At 45.4% G+C, this 24,948-nt stretch overlaps 1 protein-coding gene across 2 annotated transcripts in view; it reads left to right on the top strand.

Annotated features, from left to right (window-relative positions):
* Auh (AU RNA binding methylglutaconyl-CoA hydratase) overlaps positions 1-24,948 on the top strand; it is a 92,396-nt gene that overhangs the window by 21,072 nt on the left and 46,376 nt on the right. For both annotated transcript variants that reach the window (XM_051171349.1, XM_051171339.1), the window contains 3 exons: positions 7,869-7,955; positions 18,184-18,276; positions 20,149-20,205. In XM_051171349.1, the coding sequence (XP_051027306.1) occupies positions 7,869-7,955; positions 18,184-18,276; positions 20,149-20,205 (237 nt within the window). The remainder of the gene's footprint in view (positions 1-7,868; positions 7,956-18,183; positions 18,277-20,148; positions 20,206-24,948) is intronic.

The following is a 24,948-nucleotide window of genomic DNA, read 5'->3' as shown; positions in this document are numbered from 1 at the left end:
ACAGGGTTGAGCATGTTCTTTCTGAGTTGCCCCTCTTGCACAAGGGGACATCTGTCCTTTATTGCTTCGGGGGTGACATCTGTCCTTTATTGCTTCGGGGGTGGGGTGGGGGTTTGAGTTATCGAGAGGGACCTGTAGAAGCCTGATATTGGACACTTCATTGGGATCCTTATTCTGGTGATTTCCAGTTTGTTCCAGCATCACTTACAGGCTGTTCAGTAGAGTTGACATGGATTGTCAGATATTTCTTGATTGCTATGTGATTATTTCTCCCAGCAGTCAGTTGAACGATCCTACTGTAATAAAATTCCTTCCTGCTTACTGTGGAATGTTTTTCTCAGCATGAGTCAAATTGAAAGCAAACCCTGCCCCATTCTAGCAAGAAATGGTTTCCATACAAGGATGCATGAGACGATGGAAGATGAAACGATGGGAAGATGGGAGATGGTCCTGAACGAGATACGTTTTAAAATATAATCTTACATTTAGCTTTTAATAGTTATTAGATGTATAGTTTATATATGATGTTGTCAGCTGTACTAATAGTAATGGTAATGAAATTCAATCAGGAAAGATCCTCATTTTGTTTAAAGCCACAGGGAACTTAATAACACTTTAGTATGTGTTTACTGGCAAAAAAAATGTGATGGGGTTATGAGTACAGATTCCCAAGCAGGAAGCCTGATCGTGTCAGGGCAATTTTAGGCTGCAATGGTGTGACTGTTCTCTCTGGAGAACTTAGGCTGGTGTGGATGCCACTGTGTTGGTGGCAGCCATGTCCAGGTTATCACGTCTCAGCATGGGAATGCATCCCTTCCAGGATGATTCATTCCCTAGTGCTGAGGGCAGTTTTGCTCTCCAGTCCCTGAGTGATCTGCTTACAATTAAGGGCAGGATCTGAGCAGAGGGGCCCTGCCTTGCCTCTGCATTTCCCGCAGGGACAGTGGGCACCATGCAGCAGCGTGTCCCTGCTGTCTTTGTTGCTTCCCTTTCCCTATGTTTCCTGATACAGGTAATTGATTGTTGTATCAGTTTCTGAGAGAGGGCTGTTAAAAGTCAGCCGTGATGCAGTTTCGTCACCTTCTTCCTGACATATTTCATGGTTATTTTGGGGTATTTCTTGCTATGTGAATTAACAACTCAGAGTTTTTTGGACTTGATAACATTTATTTGTACTTGTGTGTGCATGTGTGTGTGAGAGAGAGAGAGAGAAAGAGAAATGACATCCATGTGGCACAGAATGTGTGTGAAGGTCTGAGAACCACTTCTAGAGGTTAGTTTCCTCCTTCCACTTGGGATCAAACTTGGGTTGTCACACTTGCCTAGCAAGTACTTTTACTCACAAACTGGTAAATTATTTTACTTGTCACAGAATGGTGACCTCTGGCATTGTATGCCTTTTTTTCTTTAGCCATTCTTTGCTCCTTTTTTTTTAAGGTGCTACCTTGAAAGCAAAATAAAATAAGATTGGGAGTGTGTCTTAGGGTTTTATTGCTGTGAAGAAACACCATGACCAAGGCAACTCTTATAAAGGAAAACATTTAATTGAGGCTGGCTTACAGTTTCAGAGGTTTAGTTCATTATCATCATGGCAGGAAGCATGGCAGAACGCAGGCAGACATGGTGCTGGAGGAGGAGCTGAGAGTTCTACATCTGGATCCACAGGCAGCAGAAGGCAACTGTCTTCTGAGGACAACCCGGAGGAGGTCCTGCTTCCACACTGGGCAGAACATGAGCATTGGAGACCTTAAAGCCCACATACACAGTGGCACACTTCCTCCAACAAGGCCACACCTCCCCCAGGAAGGCCACACCTCCTCAAATAAGGCCACATCTAATAGGGCCATTCTCTATGACCAAGCATTCAATCACATGAATCTATGGGGCCAAACCTATTCAAACCACCACATTTTAGTCCCTGCTCCTCCTCATAGGCTTGAAGCCATAACATAATGCAAAATGCATTTAGTCCAACTTTAAAAGTCCCCATAGTTTATCATAGTCTTAACAATGTTAAAAGTTCAAAGTTCATAATCTCTTCTGAGATTAATGCTATCTTAACTGTAATTCCCTATGCTACCAAAATAAAAAAGCACATCATGTACTTCCAGCATATCATGGCACAAGTTATACATTACCATTCCAAAACATCATAGTGAGGAATCACTGACCAAAGCAAGACCAAAAACCAGCTGGACATACTCTAAACTCTGCATCTCCATGTCTGATGTCCAGCCACTCTTCAGGTCTCCAAGTCCTCTCAGCTTTATGGACTGCAACACACTTTCTCTTGGGCTGGCTGGCTCCACTCCCTGTGAGAAGCTCTCCTAAGGCATGTATCCCACGGCTCTGGCATCTCTAACTTCTGGGGGTCTCCAAGGCAACTTCAACTTCACAGCTTCTTGTTCCATTGTCAGGGATCCACACACGATCTTCTGGGCTCCTCCAAAGGAGGAGTCTGTTCTCTAGCTCTCTCCTCTGTAGCACTCTAGGCTCTGACTGACTCCACTCCACTGCTGCTGCTGTTCTTGGTGGTCATTCCATGGTGCTGGCATCTCAGATACGCTGGGGTTTTCTGTGGCAACGTGGCTGCACTTTCACCAATAGCCTCTCATAGGCTCTCTTCATGGTGCCAGGCCTCAACTTCAACTGCCACCAAGGCCGTACTTTTACAAATAGCCTCTCCTAGCCTCTCACAGTGCCAAGCCTCAGCTGCTTTCCATGACCCCTTCATGCCTTCAAACCCAGTACTACCTGGGTGACTCTTACATATTACCAAGTCTGGATGTGTGTCTCTGGAACACAGCATATCTGTGATCTCAGGAAATACTTGCCAGAAAATTTTACCTCAGAGTGTTACTGGTCTCTTTTTAATCACCAGTAAGTTCTTAGCTCCAGCTAACCAGCATTAATTGTCCCAGGAACCCCTTCTATTCTTGACTCTAAAGCCAGAGCCATGTGGCTGAAGCTGCTGAGTTTTGCTTCTTGCTAGGTCTGGAACATGACCTCCTTATTCTATTACAGCTTTACCAGCTTTCTGTTTTCAGTGGTATCCTTCACTGCCTAAGCTTGGCTGTCCTGGAACCTGCTCTGTAGACTGACTTTGAACTCAGATCTGCTTGCCTCTGTCTCCTGAGTGCTAGGATTAAAGTCACATGCCATCGCACCGGTACCTAAACTTTTCTTTAATTCCTTTTACAAGATGGATTGTAGTTGGTTCTAGATTATAGTCAAGTTGACAGTCTAGGATAGCCACCACAATCCATGCCCTTGCTTGTTTATGAACTATAGTGTGTGTCTGTCTGTCTGTCTGTCTGTCTGTCTGTCTGTCTGTCTATCTATCTATTTATCTGTCTATCTATTTATCTGTCTATCTATCTGTCTGTCTATCTATTTATCTATCTATCTATCTATCTATCTATCTATCTATCTATCTATCTATCTATCTATCTATCGAGACAGGGTTTCCCTTTGTAGCCTTGGCTGTCCAGGACTTGTTTTGTAGACCAGGCAGGCCTTGAACTCACAGATCCACCTGCCTCTGCCTCCCGAGTGCTGGGATTACAGGCATGCACCATTGTGCCAGCTGAATGGCACTTTTATATGTACCAGGAAATTAAAAACATTCATGCAGTTTGCTTTGTGTGGCAGTCACTTTACTACAGTGGTCTAGCAAAGAACCCACAGGTAGAGTAGCCTGTTGCCTTAGTCAACTTCTGCCACTGTAACAGATCCTGGAGGTAATCAATTTGTGAAGAGAAAAAATTATTCTGGCCCAGAGCTTTGGAAGTTTTCAGTCCATGACTTGTTGGCTCAGTTGGGTTGGGTGGATGGGCAGGCAGCAGAAGCATGTGGGCAAAGCAGTCAGTCTTCTCAGGAAGAGTAAGAGGTTCCCTCAGGGTATCCTTTCAATGACTTCCAGACTTCCAGACAGATCTCCAGAGCGCCATCCTGAGGATGAAACCCCGTCAGTGTGTATCCTCGGAAAACTCCTCCATAGCGCGTGGATATTAATCTTCTTACCCCCACCCCACAGCTGTTAGGTAATATTCATATTAATGAACTAGATTTAATAATCCATTCTATAGTGTTGATATATTTCAGAGCATCGTGTCATGCATGATAAATATGTAAAGTTTTTATCAATTTAAGATTAGTGAAGGTTACCAACAAGAATGCAGTTTAGGGATATAAAGCATGCATAGTGGTTCTGGGGGGTGGCGGGTTCTGTACTGTAGTACCATTAGGACAGGTGTGAGCTCGCTCAGGGCTACCTGTACCATTGCAGTGCTGAGGTTGGGCAGCATGTGCTTAGGCTTGGTCTTGAAACATTTTTGGAGCCTTATAAATCTTCATAATTATTTTTTCCGTGAGATGGAAATGTAATAGGGAAGGAAGATGTTCAAGGTCTAAGGAAAGTTAAATAAGTTCATACATTTGCTAAGGTAGGGATGGGTGGCCTAGTTCAAATGTAAGGTGTTCCCTGGCTCTTTTTGCTGATTTGTGATTTTTGTTTTTAGTTGCTGGAGCTTTGCTACTCTCAAGTCTTTGTTTTGCAGCTTCTTCAGCCTTCCCAGAACAGTAAGAGTAGGGGCCAACTGTGGTTTGTGACTTGGCCAAAGGGAATGCTGTGGCTGCTTTGATCTTTTATCTAGACCACTAGAACCTTCTCTGTGTATCTGCTGTTTGGAGTCTCAAGTAACTTCTCCTTTGCACTCTTAGCTTGGCCTAACTGATGCAGGAGGCCAGCTTTCTGCCTGTCTTGCAATTCAGTATGGCTTTCCCACTAACCTTAATCATTTCTGTTCTTTTAAAAACATTTATTTTTATCTTGTGAGTGTCTTGCTTTTGCCTGCATGTATGTATGTGTATTGTGAACATGCCTGTACCCACAGAGGCATTGGGTTTCTAGAAACTGGAATTATGATGGTTGTGAGCCAGCAAGTAAGTACTGGGACCCAAGCCTGGGTCCTCAGCAGAGTAGTAAATTCTCTTAACTGCTCAGCCATCTCTCCAGCCTGGTTTCCTTTTTTGAAGTTGAGAGGTTTGTATCTCATGTCTTCACTAGAACATTGGACTCATTTCAAAATTGCATCTAGATAAGTGCCGTCTTATCTACCAGAGCATGATTCCTGGTAACACAAAATGGTTATGACAGAGGCATCAGAGCTCGCTGCTTTTTAAGTGTGTGTGTGTGTGTGTGTGTGTGTGTGTGTGTGTGCACGCGCGCGCGCCTCTAGTGTCATTTTCTTACAGTGTCCACAGTAGGCACTAGTTTTTAAACTATTTTATTTGGGGTTCTTTAAGCCTCTACCTCCCTTTCAACCCTCCAATCTTAGGTAGGAGAGAAAGAAGGTTGAAAGGGAAGGGGACATAGGTCTCTTTAGACTTAGTTCTGGCTGGTTAGGGTTGTCAGGTTCTTTGGGGCAACTCCAATCTCAGTGGTCAGGATATCCAACAGCAGCCTTCTTCTTTATCCAACCTAGTCCTTGAAGCCACCCCACCCCTCACCCCAGCATCCCTTGAAGTCCCTTTCCTCTCTCTGGGCTCTGGTATTTACATCCTCTCAGAGTCCTCAGAATTAAACTAACTGCAGCTGGCAAAGATCACTCCTTTCTTTGAGCTGCACGAGGCTATTATCAACTGTGGCTGAACTAAGGCAATCCCATATTTCACACTTGGGATTAAAACAAAAACCTGTTTACATAACATAAACTGAATTTTTAAAGAAACTAAAATTTCCACTACAGTCCACCTTACTTTTTGGGACAGGGTCTCTCCCTGGCCTGGAACTGGTACTAGTGGACTCAATTGGCCAATGAGCCACAGGGATCTACCTGTTTGTGCCTCCAGGCTTATAACCACATTCATACCACTTAAAACAAAACAAAAAAAAATGGGTTCTTGAGATTGAATCAGGTTGTCAATCAAGCACTGTCCTGACTGAGCTGTCTCTCCAGCCTTTGTGTTTTTCAGACTGTGCTTAGGTATGAGTGACAGTAGGAAGCAAAGCTCTGCATGAGGAGGGGCCAATACTGGGGTCACTGCATCATGTGGTGGTTCTGTTGAGGCCTTTCCATACATTTTCCACATGGGTGTATTAATGTACTTTAACTGTAGAAAAGTTTCCCTCTTTTCTACAACCCTCTTGCTTGTTTATTGTGAGGCAGGGTCTTGGAATGCTATCCAGGCTGGCCTTGAACTTCTGACACCCTCTCCCCTGTCCTGCTTTAGTATGCTAGGCTTGCAGACTGGCACTCATTTATCTTTTCGGAGGTGATCTTGGTGATCTCACATTGTTGGCTCCTTGTATGTTGTCCTTTAACACTCCACCCCCACCCCCACGCACACACAATAACAGCAACAGCCTGAGGAGATGACTCAGTGGGTGACTTGCCTGCTGCACAAACATGGAAAAAGCTGAGTGTGGAGATGGCGAGTAGTGTTGGGGATGTGGAGACAGGAGGATCCCAAGAGCTCATAGCCACCACAACCGAAGGTGGGATGCATCAGAGGGCGATACCCACGGTCAGTCTCCAGCCTTCACACATGCCCCTCTCACACCTGTACACACTCACATACTCTCCTCCTTTTGTGTATCCCTCTGACACCCCCACCCCAACCCCCCACAAGAAAGAGAAAAAGGGCTCTCCGTGCCCATCCTTTGCCAGTCAGCTGTTCTCTTGCTGTTGGTTGAGCTCCAGGCCCTGGAACAGGTTCGACTGGCCCATGTTTTCATTCTACAGCGTGTCCCCTCGCTCTGCTGATGACTATCATTTGCTGCCCAGAGGTCTTTAGGTTGATGTCATCCAATGTATTTTCTTTTGTAACTGGTTGTCATGCTATCTTTCTGTAATTGTGTTTTTCCTTCAGCAGATTCATCTGCATTTATGCTCCTAATTGTTTTATTTAAGCCCCTTTTATAAGGGTATGTTCTCGCGCTATTAACTGTCCGTTGGTGCTGTTTAGATCAGTCCCAGTTTTTGCTGTCCTTGTGCCACACTGCACAGTGTTTGCCTGTGCTTTTGACTCTCTGTCTGAGATCTCAGTGGCATGTGCCCCTGAGAACTGGTGCATTCTGAGGCCTGTGTTGGGCTTATTCCCATTCTCCTCCTGTGGGAAGGTGTGTGTGCTTAGCATCCCCTGGGTACTATGTGAAGTCATGGTCTGCAGTGAATTAAGGAGACATGAGTAGCCACGTCAGTGCCTGTACGTTTAGTTTGTTTGTTTCAATGGGACAACTTGGGGTGAAACCCTGCCCGTTGAGCTTAGAGCAAATGACCCTTTAAGGAACTCTTGAAGTATGCTTTTCTCTGTTCTAAACTTAGTGTTGTGTGATAAAGTCATAATTATGAAATCATCACTTGGCTTTAAGCCAGCATTTCTCAGGTTGGGTTTGCCGTCACCATGGTGACTTTATTTTGCTTTTCCATTTTCACTGCTGTGACCATTATATGCGTGAGCCCAGAGTGGAGGTGGGCAGATCTCCAGTGCTTCTGCAAGATGTAGGTGCTAGCAGCAGTCAAGTCATCGTGGCAGTGCCATTGTGTTTGTAACTTTTTAGTGAATAAATGAGTACTTGAAACGCTTATTAACTTGAGTTCTTATTGGGCAACAGTGCTCAGTGGGTGTAGCATGGGCTTCCTCTGAGTGTGAAGGGTGCTTGGAAGAGCAAGCTGCCCGACGCTGCTGTGGGCCATGTGATCACCACGCACAAACAGGCCCTTCCTTGTTTCCAATAGTCATCACTGGAAAGTAAATGCAGCGTATAAATTCATTGGGCTTTCATGTGGTATTTGTAAATGTCTAATTTTTTGCTTCACAATTGTGCTTATGCCATAATCTCATTTGAATACAATGTCTTGCAGGTGCTGACCTTAAGGAAAGAGCCAAAATGCATTCCAGTGAAGTCGGTCCTTTTGTCTCTAAAATACGAGGAGTGATCAATGACATTGGTAAGCATAGCCATGTCCTCCACATGCCAAGGATGAGCTTTAAGTCACAGTTGTCTTCACGTGCTGTGGTCAAATGCATAGTTAGAGATAGTCATAAGCTGTGGTGCTTAAGCACTTAATGTATGTGAGATATTTCATGAAGGATACCTCAGTTGGTGAAGTGGCACACAAGAAAGAGGACTTGAGTCTGATCCCCCAGAACACAAGTGAAAAACTGGATGCAGCTGTGTACACCTGTGATCCCCCACACTGGGCAGGCAGGAGCAGCAAGCCTCGCCCAATTGGCAAGCACCAGGCTCAGTCAAAGACTGACTCAGAGAAAGGTGGAGAGTGAAGTGAAGGAGGGAGACACCTTGCCACTGACCTCTGGCCTCCACGCACACATGCACACATGAGCACCTGCACGCACACACACAGATACATACATACTTCCTTTTTTCTCTCCTCTCTTTATATTTTTGATTAGTAGATTATTAATTCAGAGTTAGGCAAGGTGGTGCCGGCCTGTAGTGTCGACATTCAGCAACTGGATGAGGCATCAGGATAGGAGGATTGCAGGTGAGGCCAGCCCACCAAACCTCTATCTGAGCAAACAGAACAAAAGAAAAAACTAATAACTGAGAGAAGAAAGGCAGTGTGCCAATGCGGTGTCAGTCAGCATCGTAAGATAAAGAACATGGTTAGTTATTGTTCCTAAAACCGCTGTCTCAATATAAGATAAAGTGACACACACTGGCAAATCTGGCAATATTAGCAAAATTAACATTGCTGATATTTCTCTCACTTTGCTGTGAACCAAAAGGACAAAAACTGATAAATAATTTTTAAAAATTAGAGATCTGAATGACATGCCTGTCAAGTTTGATTTTATAGACTCAACCCTAAGCCAGAGGGCATGTATTATTCTTACAGAATCTTTGTAAAAATGAGCTCATCCAGAATGTAAAGCTGGCTAAGTTTTCAGAAAATTGATACACAGACACATTGTTCTGTGTTCGCAGTTTATAGAGTATATAGTACACACAGTAGCTAGAGGCTAGAGAATCGTGTACTTAGGAGTAGAGGAGGAGCCTGGGCAGAGTCGCGAGTCTGAGGGCACACTGTGGGACTAACCCTAAGACTGAGCAGTTAACATTACTGTGTGTCTCAGTCACGAGGGCTGTTGTAAAATCCCTGAAGGACACTCGCAAGCTTAGGTTCATGTCTACAAGAGAAAACCCATTGGTAATAAATAGCCAGGCACTAGCAAAGGCTAAAAAGCCAAGGAAATTTCAGGAAAGCAGCCATAAAAGGACCAGATATTAGTGACACACAAGACAAAGAATGACAAGGTAGGCCAGGCCAGGTCACTCTTCAGAGAGTGGAATGTAAGGGTGGTTTCCATTGGAAGAACCTAAATTTGACTCATGACATTAGGCAATTAAAATAAAATCATATGTTCACCTTAGAGTAGTGAGAAAAGCATCGGAGAAATGTCGGCTTGTATTCATAGAAAAGCTGAGTAAATGGGCAGGGAGGAGACTTCTTCAGCCTGCGTGAATGCGTGCTACTTCATGGTAAAGTGTTGGAAGCTGTCTCCTGAGCTCAGAAGCAAGGTAGGAGAGACCTGTGGCTTCCTCTGTCAGCGTCTTTCCAGAACCCTGCACTCTAGAGAAAGGAGGGAAACAGAAACAGAATAAAGTCTGAAAGAGAAAAAAAACCAAGACACTGAAAGATAAAGTCATTAAAAAGCAGAGCATTGTGATAAGACGGCAGGCATGAGACTTGTAGTACAAATGATTAGTTGTTTCCCTATGTCACAACAGGCAAAAGCTGTCACAAAAAAGTGCCTTTGGCTCTCGGAGCACATGAAACACGTCCAGTGATGAAAATGTCTTGTAAGATAGGGGAGTGTGTATCCTCTCTTCACATAGGATTCAGTTTCACGAAGGTGATTCTCATAAATGCTGCAGAGTAGATGGACTCACACTTGAGTTCTCAGCTTTGATTTCTGAGAGGGTCTTACAGAGCCAGAGTGGCCAGGCAGAAAGGACAAGAAGCCATGCTGCAGCGCTGTGCTGCAGGCTTTAGTTAGTGAGGCACAAGCCAGTGTGCTGAGAGGCTTGCATTGGGCACACAGGTAACCACACCCATCCGGGTGGAGCAGCTCACAGGGCATGCTGAGGAATAGCATACTGTTAATATGCCCAGAGAGGAAACAAAAATTTACGATGGGGTAAGATTCTTAAAAAGGAATGAAAAGATGAATAAACTCTGTCAACATTAAATTAAGAACATCAGTTTATTAGAATGTGCTGGGAGAAGTACTTGAAACAGCTGTGAGAGAATAAGAGTCTGTGGGAACCACACAGGATCACTAGGCAGCCTGGAAGGCTGCAAGCGGAAACTCAGGGAAGCGGATACAGAAAGCCTCACCCCTAACTAAGAAGCTGTTTGCAATTAATACTTGTGAGGGAAAGGATCAGCTTTTTATAGTGGAGTGTCACTAGCTCCCTGGTTGGTTGGTCTGTCTAACCATCTATTATGTTTATGTGAATGTTTGTTTTGCTTTGCAATTTTTTTGTCTTACTGTTTTTTTGGGAGGGGAAAAGAGAAATTATGAGCATGAAATTGGGTAGATAGGGAGGTGGGGAGGATCTAAGAGTTGAGGGGTGGGGGAAATAATCAAAATACATTGTGTGAAAAAAGAATTTAAATAAAAAAGTCCCTCACATTGTAGGGCAGTGGTTCTCAACCTGTCTAATGATGTGGCCCTTTAATACAGTTCCTCGTTTTTTAAATATAAAAAGTAAGATATGAAATATGCACCACACAGCAAATACTGTATGGAGAAGTTTATGAGCATGAGGGGAGAAGGAGGGGGCCACCCCAGAGAGAGGGTGGGTAGGTTAGTTTGTCCTTTTATATACTCCTGGGCAGGGGGATGGATACCCAGTGGCAGGTAGGCAATGACATAACATGTTGTTAGGCAGACTGGGGCAGTATCCTAACATTCCTCCCTTTTTCTATAATTTAAAAAAAAAAAAAAAATGAGGACAAGCCTGCATGTGAGCATTTTTTACTTCTAGGGGCCAGTCTGCCAGCAGGCAGAGTATGGCTTTTAGGCCACTGTGGGATCAATGTCCTTTTTTGGCTGCAGCAGTTGTAGGACCAGTGTCCCTTTTCTGGCTGCATCTGAAACAGATTCCTGGCAGAGCTGGCTCAGGCTGGAGAGAGCATTGCAGACCTCTATTTCCTTGCCTTAGGGCAGTGGCTAAGGCCTGAAGCCACTGAGCCTGTTGTAGCTGAGCCTGTCAGGAAGGCTTCTCTTGGGCTTTAAACATTTTAAAATTATTTTTACCAGTTTCTATATGGGGGCTTAGGAACCATCCTTAGTCTTTTAGTTAAGATGACAGTGAGACCATGGTCTATCTTAAGAATATTTAGATAGACAAACTTTGTTTATAGTTTATCTGAGATATGCAATATGAAATATGTGCCACGTAACAGATATGATATGGAGAGATTTATTAAATGAAGAGAGGGGAGAGAGAGAGAGAGAGAGAGAGAGAGAGAGAGAGAGAGAGAGAAATGAAAAACAAGAAAGACAGGAAGAGAGTGAAAGAGGGAGAACAAGAGAGAGAGAGACATGAGGAGAGTTTGTCCTTTTATATACTCCTGGGCATAGACCTGCCCAGTGGCAGGTAGGCAATGACATCATAAGTTGCTAGGCAGACTGGGGCAGAATCCTAGCACTCATGGTGGTGACCCTCAACTATAAAATGATTTTCATTGCTACCGTTATGAATCATATTGTAAATACCTGTGTTTTGTGATGATCTTAGGTGACCCCTGCACAAGAGTTGTTCCAAAGGGGTCACAACCCACAGGTTGAGGGAGAACCATTGGTTTAGAGGCTTACTAACTGGGTTCAGCCTCATTAGTGGTCACAGACTTGCAGACCGTCTCAATCTCAGTAGGAGGTTGTGCACCTCAGATCATCAGGACAGGGAGGCTTGCATTATACAGTCCAGCCCTCCCTGACAAGACGGCTCTGAGTGAAGGTCCGGGGTTCAGTGACCCAGATCCAATGGTGGAGGAAGAGAATGGACCCCAGCAGGGCGTCCTCAAATGGGTGTGTATGCGCACACACAATAAGTAAGCAAATAGTGAGAGCCCAACGTGTGGCTAAGCTGTCAGAGAGATGCCTTGGAAAGTTTCCCCTCAGACACCTCTGTGGAGTGGAGCACTGACTTACCGCAGTTTAGCTATCGTCTGCCACGAGGGGCAGAATCTCTGGTGTGACATCATAGGGCGTGGGTAATGTACCTGAGTTTAAAGTGCTGTTTATCATTTATACACGTAACCATTATGTTCATTTTAACTGCACACAGTGTTAAACTCAGAACACAGGTAAGCCTACAGGAGCTCTGCCTCCTGCGTGGGCACCCGCTGAGTAGCTTCAGTTCTTGTCAGCGTTCAGTATTACTCCACCATTATAGCTGTCTGACTTTTGTCCCACTTGTTCAGAACTGTTGCGTGGTGTTGCCATGCAGGCCGAGGCATGGAGTGCTCCCCATGCGTCCATGCTCTTTGCCATAGGACAACTTGGCTTTCATTTTAACTGCATTGTGCCGAGAACTACTCAGGGAAGAATAGTTTTGAGTTTGCCGACTGTTAGCCTGTGTGCTCACTGTGTCTTCTATCTACGTCTGAGGCCCAGGAAGACTCCCGGGAAGGAAGAAGAAGCCTTTAGAGTTATATATCTTCTTTATGAGTTGCTGGCACCCCTGTCCTGTTGAGTCTCTGGTTGCTATGCACATTGTGACTCTTGGCTGTGAGCACTCTGCTTTTTAAATTTTATTCTCTATCTCTCCATCTCTATCTTTGTCTGTCTGTCAGTCTATCCATCCATGTATCTCTCTATGGTTTTTGTTTTTGAGACAGGGTTTCTCTGTGTAGCCCTGGCTGTCCTGGAACTCACTCTATAGACCAGGCTGGCCTCAAACTCAGAGATGCGCCTGCCTCTGCCTCTGCCTCCCGAGTGCTGGGATTAAAGGTGCATTCAGGAAGACCACTCTAGACGTTGTCAAGACCAAAAAAGGGAATTCCCTTCAGTTCTCATCGGTTTTTTTGATCTTTTTAATTCCATAAGGAAGTCCTGATGCCGGGTTTATTGTAGGCTTTGATAGTTTTCAGCAGCTGCCATTCCTTCCTGTGTGAGTGTGGTCACTGCGGGCATGCTGAGTTATGTACACATCTTTAGACCTTCCTTTGACTCTTACACAAGACATGTGTGTACATGGCGCTCATCACTTTGCCCATGCCGCCTTGTTAAGGCTTTCCTCTGGGCTTGGCTGCAGTGCCCTGCCTGTGTATGTTCCCACTCCAGCTCCTGTCTCCTGTTTCTGATGCTGTCCTCTCTTCTGGCTCAGGTTTCGCTATGTCCTGTCTCTGTACTTTTCTGATTTTGGTGACTACTTTTTTAAAAGACATTTTCATTAAAAAAAATGTGTGTGTGTGTGTGTGTGTGTGTGTGTGTGTGTGTGTGTGTGTGTGTGTATCTGTGCACCTATCAGTATAGGTACCCTCTGAGTCCAGAGCAGGGCGCTAGGTCTCCTGGAGCTGGAGTTCCAGGCAGTTGTGAGCTACCCAGTGTGAGTTCTGGGAACTGACCTGGGCTGCTGTGTAACAGTGGTGTGTACTCTTAACTGCTGAGACACTTCGCCAGCCCTCTGATTCTACTTTTTGAAAATAATTATAACTGTCTTAAATACTTTTCTGGCTTGCCTCACTCTGTGGCTCCCCGTGTGGCCAGGACCCCTAGTGCCTGCCTGGCCTTTACATTTCACCTGCGGCAGCATCAGTCTCTTTTTATTTGTTCTCTGGCTTCCTCTGTTAGGAGGTGGTTTTTCCTCCATCTTTCCTGGCTAAACATCAAGTTAATCTCTTATCTTTATGTATCAGTACGGTCCGGAAGCCAGGATGGTCCTGTATCCAGATGTGGAGGGAGAGGCCGCCTCAGCAGGTGGCTGTCCTAGAATGCCTGGCCACAAGGAGCACTGCTGTTCTTTCCTTCCCACCAGAGCCTTCCAGAGCTGCCCCCACTGTATTTGAATTTCAGCCTAGTGTTAGCATTTAGGTGTCAGAGGGTTGTCTGTGTCTGTGGGGTTAAGGTGGCCAATTCCAGTCTTGGCTCCTCCCATAGGAGGATGGTGGCCCGCCCCTCTGCCATGCTTGCTGCCATCTAGCAGCACCCCGTGTTGCAGTCCTGGGCCAGCCTCCAGCAGAGCCCAGCCTGCCAGCCTTCAGTGGAGCCTACCCCAGCCTGCCAGCTCTGCTCAGGGGCCATTTTTGTTCTGTTCTTGTGGTTTCTTTGGAAGTTCAAGGGAAGGCAGAAAGCACCTTAAGTCAAAAACAGATTTAACTGGATCTAGGAATTATTCAGAGTTCATTGTGATTTTGTTAAGAGGGCTTTTATTTCTATTCTTGATTTTGGTATTCAGACTTTTCATCATACTGTACGCGGACCTTTCTTTTAATTGTTTAACATTATATTTTATTATTTATTTGTGTGAAGGTCAGAGTGTTAGTTTCTGCTTTCACCACATGGGTCCCAGCACTAGAGCTTAGGTGGTCAGTGCTGCCTGCAAGAGCCTTTACCCACCGAGTCATCTTGCTGACACCAGCCTACTAGTCCTGAAGCAGAATCAGGTTTAAAAAGTCACATAACCGGCACGTAAGTCACGTAACCAGCCTCCTCCGTACAGTCAGGTTGTGTGCCTTTCTCCAGCCTTACAGTTGGCCTCTGCCCGCGGAGTGAGAGGAGCCACACCACCTCCAGTCCTGCACTGACTCCAGTCTCACTGGGTCTGGATATGCTGTGGGCTCTGAGCTATACCACAGGCCTACCATGCTTTTTCTTCTCAAAATAGCTCAACTCTTTAATTATTGCCATAATTATATTTTTAGGAGCATTTCAAAGGATTATTATCTTCCTTGTCATACCTGGCTCACTTCCTGGAATGACACTGAAAATAGTTTCTGATCCCACTGTTGCATAACACTGAGTCATGGTTTCCTGTTGTAGCTGGGGCCCTGGTATTTCATTTCCTGCTTTAGGTCCTTTGTAGCATGCACAGCTGCCTGCTGGTATTCCCTCAGGCCTCTGTATGATATTCTGCCTTTCCACGGGTGAATAGCCTTAGAATTTGTAGTATTGTAAAATACTAAATAGAGTAAACTATCTAATTAAATAACTTTTTAGTAGGAAACACTTCATAGCCAGCATTCTGCCGTGCTAGTTTATGTTACCATTTGAAAGTTCCAGGAGTGATGTGGGCAGTTACTCTTTTTCTTGTCCTTTTTGGATTCCAGTTTGTTGCTATTCTGTGTTCTGTATTTCTTAAATGTTGCAATGCTAAATTCGTTGTTCTCTTTGGAAAATTTAATTTCTGAAACTATAAATGTCAAATTTAAAAATGTTTTTTATTAATTCCCCAATGTAATAGGAAAGGGCTAATACTTGTACGCCTGACTTCAGGTTCTATGTCTGAGGCCAACGTCTTCTTTCCTGCCTCCAAGCTGGACTCCTGGTCAGACAATCATTGTGGCTTGCTAATATGATCAGCCTGTTTCTTAAACCATTTCTTACTTGTGTGCTTGGGGCCTATACTCACTGACCCATCACATTTTTCTGTTTTTGTGTATGATAGTCTGGCTGTGCAGCCTGAGATCAGGACCACACTATTCTGAACTCCAGCTACAGGGCCCTCAGAAACCTTTGACCTCTGCAGGCAACTGCACTCTTGTGCACACACAGGCATGTACGCACGCACACACATGTATGCATGCACACTCATGTGCATGTGCATATGCACACACAAACACAAATAAAAACAAGCATTCATGCTGGGCATGGTGGCACACGCCTTTAATCCCAGCACTCGGGAGGCAGAGGCAGGGGGATTGCTGTGAGTTTGAGGCCAGCGTGGTCTACAAAGTGAGTCTAGGACAGCCAAGGCTAACACATAGAGACCCTGTCTCCAAAACAAACAACCAAACAACCAACCAAACAAACAATCAAAACCCACACACAAAAAAACAAGCATTCACTAGTGAAAGCTTTACAGATTATAACAGGATATATTTCTTTATTAGTTTGTTGCAAAAAATTACTCCTTCCTAGAAATTTTATGAAAGAGAATGTTTTCTGCAGACTGAAAAAGAGAAGTGAAGCTGGCTACTTCATACCAAACAGTATGGAGTTGTAAAGGCCCCACTGTCACTCCCCAAACCCCAACACAGGCTCATTTCTTGGCCTTTTGTAACGTCTACACAGCTCTTGAAGGTCACCAAGTCCTACTCATTCCTGTGTGTAGGAATCCGCCATGCTGCCAGTCTGGAAGGCTTGGGAGGAAGGGCTGTCACACAGGCCATGCTTCCTCTGTGTTGCCTGAGAACTGAGTGAGAGGAGGCTTGGCCTTGAAGGACAGGACATATTCAGATGGTGCTGTCCATGAGCACGCTGTGGGGAATGTCAGACAGTCACTCTCTCCAACAAGGACAAGGTGAATAGTACAAGTGTATTTCGTGAATTTCACCTGAAAACCAGAAAAAAGTAGGGGTCACCTACTGCTCTTACAAGGGAAATAGGTGGTTGTGAGGCACCTAATGAGGGTGCTGGGAATCAAACTCATATCCTCAGCAAGAGCAGTCAGTGCGCTTAGCTGCTGAGCCATCTCTGCAGGCATCAGAGAATATGTTTCGATCAAATCCATTTCCATCTCCTCCCTTCCCTCTCAACTTTATGCGCCGCCCACCCTGAGTGCTACCCAAATGTACATGGGTAGGACCACCTTCTGGAACAGGCCTTGCAGTGCCTGAATCCCTGCTGAAAGCTGACCTCCCCCCCCACCGCAGCCGTCAGTTGATAGAGGTGGGGCCTCGTGAGTTTCTCCCCTATGTGTGGAGTGGCCTTGTGTCCAGCAAATGGTTCGCTGCAGATGTCTATGACTGCTGGCTTTTACTGTCTTTCTGCCACTTCTTCCACAATCATTCCTGAGCTCTGGGGTGTGAAAGAGATGTTTTGTTTTGAGCCTTACTCTGTACACATTGACCAATTGTGGGTCTCTCTATTAATGTTCATCTACTGCAAGAAGAAGCTCTTCTGATAAAGGTGGAGAGAGGTACTCATCTTTGGATATAATGATAAGAACGTAGGGCACAATTTATTCTTATGGCCACTTAGGGGAATAACTGTATTAGCTTCCCCCCTATGGCCTATGACTTAGCCAGCCATAGGTTTTGGGCCCAGTTAGCAGTACATGGCATGTGTTTTCTCCTGTAGAGTGGGCTTTATCAGAGAGTAGTCATTTACTACAATAACATTCATGGCACTATTGAGCCAGTGGGCATGTCTTGCCAGGCCAGTTGCTTTTGCAGCTCACAGGATTCAACCCTGGGTAAGATTGTTGATATGTGTGTGGAGATTAGAGTACCAATAGAAGTCAGTACAGTGGGGAAAGGGCTACGGGTGTGTGGTTCAAGGGAAGGGGGACAGAAAGCCGGTGGTAGGAAGGGAAAAGAGGGAGTAATGGAACTGGAGATTTAAATGGGGGAGTAGGGGAGGGATAATACAGAGACCTTTGAAAATGCCATATGGAAGGAAACCTGCTACTGTAGAAACTTCAGAAATACTCTCTTGTAGGTTCTGTGAATGCTGCCCCTTCCCACATCTACTTCTGGTCAGGATCTCAGAGCCAGAGAGGGTTGTGGATGGAGTCTTTATACCACTCTTCCTTGGTGGTGGTGCCTGGTTTGTGCCCTCTGGGCCAGTTGCACTGTGTTTCGTTGAGCAGATTTCATGTCTTGAGATTGTATTCTAAGCACCAAGTCCATAAAGGCTCAGGAGTTCCAAAATGCTGCATAAATTATGCCAACTTGAACTTGTATGAACTAACATTCTTATAAAAGACTTTAGGCTCTCAGATTATGAAGTTATAGAGTTCAGTAAAACAGTCTTGAAGGTAGTTCAGGAATATAGGAGGTTCAAAGGTGTTCCCCATTCATAGGTGGACTATCTGCAATTGTCACATAAGGTTCTGAGGAATATTGGGGATGCTTGTGTTTTATTGAAAGATGAAAGGCATAAAGTCTCCATATGACACTCTGTTAAAAATATGCTCTGAAATGCACTGTGCAGAGAGCAGTCACTTTGAGTGAAGGAGGTACACTTTGTCTGTTTCAGCTAACCTTCCTGTGCCCACCATCGCAGCCATAGACGGACTTGCCCTAGGCGGGGGTCTTGAGCTGGCTTTAGCATGCGACATTCGAGTAGCAGGTGAGAATTAATCTTGTTAACATAATTTTTAAAAGGAGCTTGGGTTAAAGCATTATAAAGTGATGTTATTTGCATGAAAATCAGTGAGTTTGGGAGATTCACATGTTTATTGAAATAAGCCTGACTTGGAAAGACATTAAATTTTCTCTCATATGTAGAATCTAGACAAAACAAAAGACATAGAAAGACTTTTGCATGAGTAATGGAGGTGTGGGAGAGTGGTGAGGGAGGGCTAAATAAGATCAGAATACAGAGAACACTATGTGGGTCTTGTAATGAAGTTTGCTGTTTTAGAGGATGAGGAAGCCTGGGAGGATGGGTCCTAGGTCTGGCCCCTAGTGCACATACATACATTTTTGCTCTCCTTCCTGTTGGGTAGAGCATTAAAAACATTTCCCCTGGAGGCCGCTGTTTGCAGTTCCACTGAGGTAAGCTCTTTGAGCCTAGTGTTTGAGAGTCCTCCTTAGGAAGCTCTTTTGTCATCCCTAGTTCAGCCTCAATGGGAAGAGACACCTGAATTTGAATCAGACATCTGTTTTAGGGCCCTAGGGCTGCCCTCTTTAGACTAATTTTCCTCTATTTAAAATAGAACGGTGACTGTAGCTGTGTGCATCTGACCCACGGGGTCAGTTAGTAAACATGTATGGTCCAGGACTTAGCAACTTTGTTCCACGAGTGACAACTTCATTTCTTTGAAGTTTCCTCTTTTCGAGTGGCTCTGAGCTCCTGTTGAGGGACTTGTGAAAAGAGCTGGGTACTGACCAGTGGCCCTTTGCATGAGTCAGCCAGCCAGCTGCACCGCCCCTCTCCATCTCTCCCTCCCCTCTCTCTTCCTCTCCCTCCCTCCCCCTCCCCTTCTTTCTCTCTTGGAAGTCCAGTGGGTGTGGGTGAGAGTGTCTGAAGGAGATAGGGACAGAGAGGAGGATATGAGGGAGCTGGGATTTGAGCCCGGCTGTGACTCACAGCCCATGCTTTTGACCTGCTCCTAGCAAGTGTGTACACTCTGCCCTGTGTTTTATTCTGGGCACTGTCTTCCAGAGTGTCAGCACACTGTGCCCTCTGTCTCAGCACTGAAAAGTGGGTGGACTGGGCAGCAGAGGGTCATCACTGTTCCATCCTGCTTCATGCTGTCACTTCTGTTGTGGCTGCATGGTAGGAGCTGAGGCAGTGGAGTTTTAGTTTGCTGTTTAGAGACTTCACGCGGCCACATCTTGAGCCGAGGGTTGCTGTGTTGGGTGCTTTCCCTTTCCCCATGTTATTCTGGGTCCCTGTCTTGTTGTGATGATCTTCACTGGTTTCTTTCCTGTACTGGGGAAAGGTGAGTTTTTGGCGCATACAGCCCATTCAGAAAGGCAGTAGATGGTGGGAAACAGCCCAAAGGACAGTTAGGCTGTGGGGCCCTTTGTCAGAAAGTATGGGGACACTTGGCATTGAGCCTTTGTCTTATCTGATAGCACATTGAGCTGTTTGGTCTGGGGTCTGTGGGGCAGCTAAGGAATCTGTACCTGTCAGTGGAAGTCTCCCTTGATCCTGAGTCATTAGTGGCATTTGGGCCTTCATGAGCTGGCAACATCAGATCCCAAGATGTAATTACCACTCTAGGCGTTGACCACTGGGACATAGCTCACTGCCAAGCAGTCTGGAACCAAAAATGTCATGTGTTCTCCTAGGGATGGTGGCGAAGTGGGTGAGTAGAGGATCATTTTGAATGATTATGTGTTTTCGTAACAAATTTTTTTTCAAGTAATTTCTTAAAGGTTGTGGCATCAATTTAATTAGTGAACAATGATTTTAGAGACTCCTACTTTTTCTAGTTGTCATACTGCAAAGCGATGACACACCTGTCATTTAATTCTCTTTATTTCTTTTTAGCTTCCTCTGCAAAAATGGGCCTGGTTGAAACAAAGTTGGCAATCATTCCTGGTGGAGGTATGAATTGTTCACGCCTGTCTCTCGGTGTTCTTGATTTGTCCCCAGATGTGGGTGCAGGGCACAGCCCTGTCTGTGGCAAAGGCAGCAGTTGGGTAGAGAGGCAGATTTTGTGCTGCTGTGCATCTAGCAAAGTCCCTGCTCATCTCTGTTTGGCCTGTGGGAATTAGCCTGCACTTGCTTGCTTTCTGTGCCGTTGTATCGTCTCTCCTTACAGAATCCCAGCTGGTTAAAAACTTTGCTGTGTGCATTTGAACATATATTCACTTATCCCAGAGTGTCAGGTATGCAGACAGACCTTGAGCATAGGGGAAGACAGGTGCTCCTGCTGCTGCTCAGTTTGGCCACTGTGACAAAACACCAGAGGCAAGCAGTGTGTAGGGAAGAAAGGTTGGCCTGGGCTCCCAGTTTCAGAGGATTCAGTTTTTGGGACATTCTGGGTTTAAACTACTCTTGTGTCTTGGGCTCCAGGCTGCCTCACCTAAATCTGCACAGCAGGACAACAGTGGTGTCTGTTCTCAGGGGGGTGGGGTGGGATGGGTTGGGGGCAGGGCCTTTCCTTTTTAAAAGTCATTTAAGAATGCACTTTGTAGCCAGCTCTGGGGTGCGCGCCTGTAATCCCAGCACTCTGGGAGGCAAAGGCAGATGCATCTCAGTGAGTTTGAGGCCAGCCTGGTCTACCAAGTCAGTACAGGAGAGCCAAGGCTACACGGAGAAACCCTGTCTTGAAAAACAAACAAAAAACAAAGCAAAAACAAAAAATAAAAACAAAACAAAAAACCTTACTTTGCCAACATTGATAATGAAATGCTATGTCTGTCCTCCTCCCAAATCTGAATGCTTTGCTCTTGTGAGTGAGAAAAAGTTTAGACATGCCCATTTTGTGATGTCATTCTTTGAGAAAGGTGCCATTTAAGGATGGGTGCATTACACTATAGTACCCTCCTTTGGTAGTTTTCACATATAAGGACAGCTTATTAGCATATGAATGAAGTGACTAGCATGCAGCCTGTTCATATCTGTAGGTCCTCTGCCTGCTTAACCCTACTTGAAGAGTCTCCATCTGAGTAAGGACGGGATAGGGAGGGTGAAGTCTGCCCAGAGCAGTGCGCCAGAGAGCGGAACACTCATTTTGTCATCTCTGAGAACAATAATCCTGCAGCCAGCCTGCCTGTCTGCTTTCATGTGCCTCTTTTGCCACGCTTGCCTTCTTTACAGGGGACAAGGCAGATACCAGGAAAAAGACTCATAAGAGAGTGGGCCAATCTGTAGATAATACTTTGAAGTAAAACTGAATTAAGAAAGTGTGATCTGATATGTTTGGGACTTGTCTTTTCATAGTTTTGGGGACAAACCTAGGCCCTCAAGCATGTTTACTAGAGGTCTGCGACCTAGCTGTGTCCCAGCCTTCATCTTCTTTTGAGTAAAGATTGACTGGTAGTTAGGATGTACCTAATCCTAGAAGGGTAGTGTTTGACTGTGTCCTCCACCCACCAAGTGTGTCAATCTGGAACCTGTAAATGTGACCTCATTTGGGGAAAAGGGGCCATCATGCATGAAGATATAAGGTCTTGAGAGGAAGTCATCTGAGTGAGCCCTAAACCTAATGACACAGAGTCCTCGAAAGAAGAGACTCAGACAAACAGAAGTCATGTGAAGATGGGGTGCAGGCTCTGGAAGCCGAGGGCAAGGACAGGAATGGGTTCTTCCCTGACACTGAGCAGCACTGTCTTACTGCAGGATCTGAAGTTTCTTGCTCTCCCTCTTTTCTCCCCATCTCTCTTCCCTTTTCTTTCAAGGCTCTTATTGTGTGTTTATGTTGGCATATGTCCTGTCTTTCAGTGAGTTGTCACAGTGTATCCCTGATAGGCTGGCGTGAGGCCCCATTCCCAGCTGAGCTTGGTGCACATGCCATAGTTGGGTTTCAGAATCATGAGAGAACACCTTTCTGTTGTTTAGCACTAAGTTTGTGGTGATTTATCACAGCTGCTTAGGAACTGGCAGTGGCCTCCCAGTTACATGTAAGCAATGTGTCTGACGGGCCTACAAACATCACTGGTGGTGGGTGATGCTGATTTGGGTATTGGCTGCGTTTTGAACATGAGGCGCTCCGTGAGCACAGTAGGAAATGGAGTGGTTGGATGAAAATCACTGTTTGCAATAATGTGGGCCAGAATGACAATGCACAGCCAGGGAGACAGTGTAATGGTGTCCATCACCTCCGCCTGTATTAAGCTGGAGGCTGAGAAATTAGAATTTTCTTTAATACACTAAGTTCTTTTAGGGCCTGTCATAGTAGACCCTTTGATCAGAATCTGTTTTTTTGTAGATTTGCTTACATTTAGACTGTGTTTTTTCTTTTTCTTTCTTTCTTTCTTTTTTTCTTTTTTCTTTTCCTTTTTCTCTTTTTTTTTGAGGCAGGGTTTCTCTGTGTAGCCTTAGCTATCCTGGACTCTCTTTGTAGACCAGGCTGGCCTCAAACTCACAGTGATCCACCTGCCTCTGTCCCCCGAATGCTGGGATTAAAGACGTACACCACCACCGCCCAGCTGGACTGTGTTTTTTATGAATAGAATTAGTTTCCTAACTTTCACTCATACATTTATAATAAAACTTGAGTGCACTGATGCTTTCCTCATCATCTCCTTGTGAGAGACGGAGATCTGTTGTGTTAATTTGTAATTGAGTCTGCATTTCAGTGGCTCCTTGATTGCAAAGCCTTCAGTGAGTTCGTGGCTCACCCCACAGTGTGCTGGTAGGGCGCAGTTCCACATTGACAGGGGTTTTGCTTCTCCTTGACTCGCCAAGATCAGATCTTGCATGTGGCACATGTACATTACTATTTTGGTTCTTAAAATAAGGCACTTTTAACGGAATGAGTCTGAGGCCATGTGGGAAAGTGCCCTCTGACATTATACTGCTCAGGGTTCTCCTTTCCCCTTTCCTTCTCATGGACACTGTCATCTGAGAAGATTGATTTTAAAGCAGTTGGTGGCCTGCGAGATGGTTCAGCCTATAACAAGATTCACTCCTGACTTTGATCCCGGAATCCCGGGTGGATGGAGAGAACAGCTTCTAGGAGTTGTCCTCTGGCCCCTGGCGTGCATGTGCAAGTACACACTAATAGATAAGATAGGTGTTTAAAGTTCTGCTTTTAAATTAGTGATTTTTGCTGTATTTGAGAGAGGTTATGTGATACCTGCTTTTTCTGTGGCCATTTTATTAACTGTAAAAACTCCCTACATTTACTTTTTTCTTAGTGACTAACAGGTTTCTCTGGTCACCACAGAAATTGTGCCCAGCGGGGACAGTCTTCAAGAAAGACGGGGCTATAAATGTCAGTTTTGTCTGTTTTTTCTTTTTTTCCCAGACAAGAGCTAAAAGAGATCAGAAGGACAGTCTGTTGTTGTTTGGGGTTTGGCCTGCCTTCCTGATCAGGTATCCAGGAAGCCCCCAACTCCACGGCCTGGGAAGGTATCCAAGCTCTGATCCAAGAGAAGGGTATTCGAGTCATGGCACCAAATGTTTGCCTTTCTTGTACTCGGATGGAAGGGTGTCCTGGGCCTCAGAAGCCCAGGAACAACACAGCTCTGAGGAAAGGTATCCTAGGACATGGGAGCCCAGGAACCATACAGCTCTGACAGGAGGGTTCCTCCTCAGCAGAGATGTTGCAGCTCATGGGGGAGGGTTACCCCAACTACTAAGGAGCTGAGGAGCCTTGGAGCCTGAGCTATGCTCCTTCTCCAGCCAACACAGCTCACAGGGGAGGGTTGCTCCAACTCAACCCCTGAGGAGCTGAGGAGCCTAGGAGGCTGACCTCTGCTCCTTCCCCGCATCTTCTCCTCTCTTCCTCCAGTGAAAGAGTCACACCCGGCAGTAAATCTCTTAAAAGAGATTTATTGGAGAATCCAGGAGAGGAGGGCTGAATCCAGGAGTGGCTGCCTCTGTTCCTGGGAGGAGACAGCAGAGAACTGGGCAGACACAGCTTTTATATAGGGTTTCTTAGGGGGTGGAGCTCTTTACGGCAGAAAATCCCAGAGTGAGGATTGGTGAGATTACAAGCCCTGGGCTTGGGGAGCTCAGGGATTGGTTTGGCTTTTCCTGTTCCGGGATTGGTTGGTTCTCCTCAGGGATTGGTGGGTTTTAGTGGGAAGATCAGAGATTGGTCAGTTCTCTTAATCAGGGATTGGTGGGTTTTAGTGGGAAGATCAGAGATTGGTCAGTTCTCTTAATCAGGGATTGGTGGGTTTTAGTGGGAAGATCAGAGATTGGTCAGTTCTCTTAATCAGGGATTGGTGGGTTTTAGTGGGAAGATCAGAGATTGGTCAGTTCTCCTAATCAGGGGATTGGTGGGTTTTAGTGGGAAGATCAGAGATTGGTCAGTTCTCCTAATCAGGGATTGGTGGGTTTTAGTGGGAAGATCAGAGATTGGTCAGTTCTCCTAATCAGGGATTGGTGGGTTGCTGTTCACACTTTTCACCTCAAGTTAGCATGATCTGGGATGAGTCCTACTGAGGGACTGGAGAAGGTTACAAAGGTCTTGGGGAGGAGCCTGGCTGCTAGAACTTCCTCAGGCAGGGGCCTGGCCACTTTTCTGCCTTGAGGGCTTATAAAGTATAAAGAGAGTCCAAATTTTACAAAGAATCCACTGTGAAGGCAGTGGGCTGAAGAAGCAAAGATTGTTCTCATGGACAGTTCCCATGGTGGCAGCAATAGGCATTCTGAGGCAGAAAGGTGTCAGTT

The sequence above is a fragment of the Acomys russatus genome, chromosome 3 (assembly GCF_903995435.1).
Source record: "Acomys russatus chromosome 3, mAcoRus1.1, whole genome shotgun sequence".
NCBI classification, from domain to species: Eukaryota; Metazoa; Chordata; class Mammalia; order Rodentia; family Muridae; genus Acomys; species Acomys russatus.
This window is presented reverse-complemented; position numbering and strand designations above follow the sequence as displayed.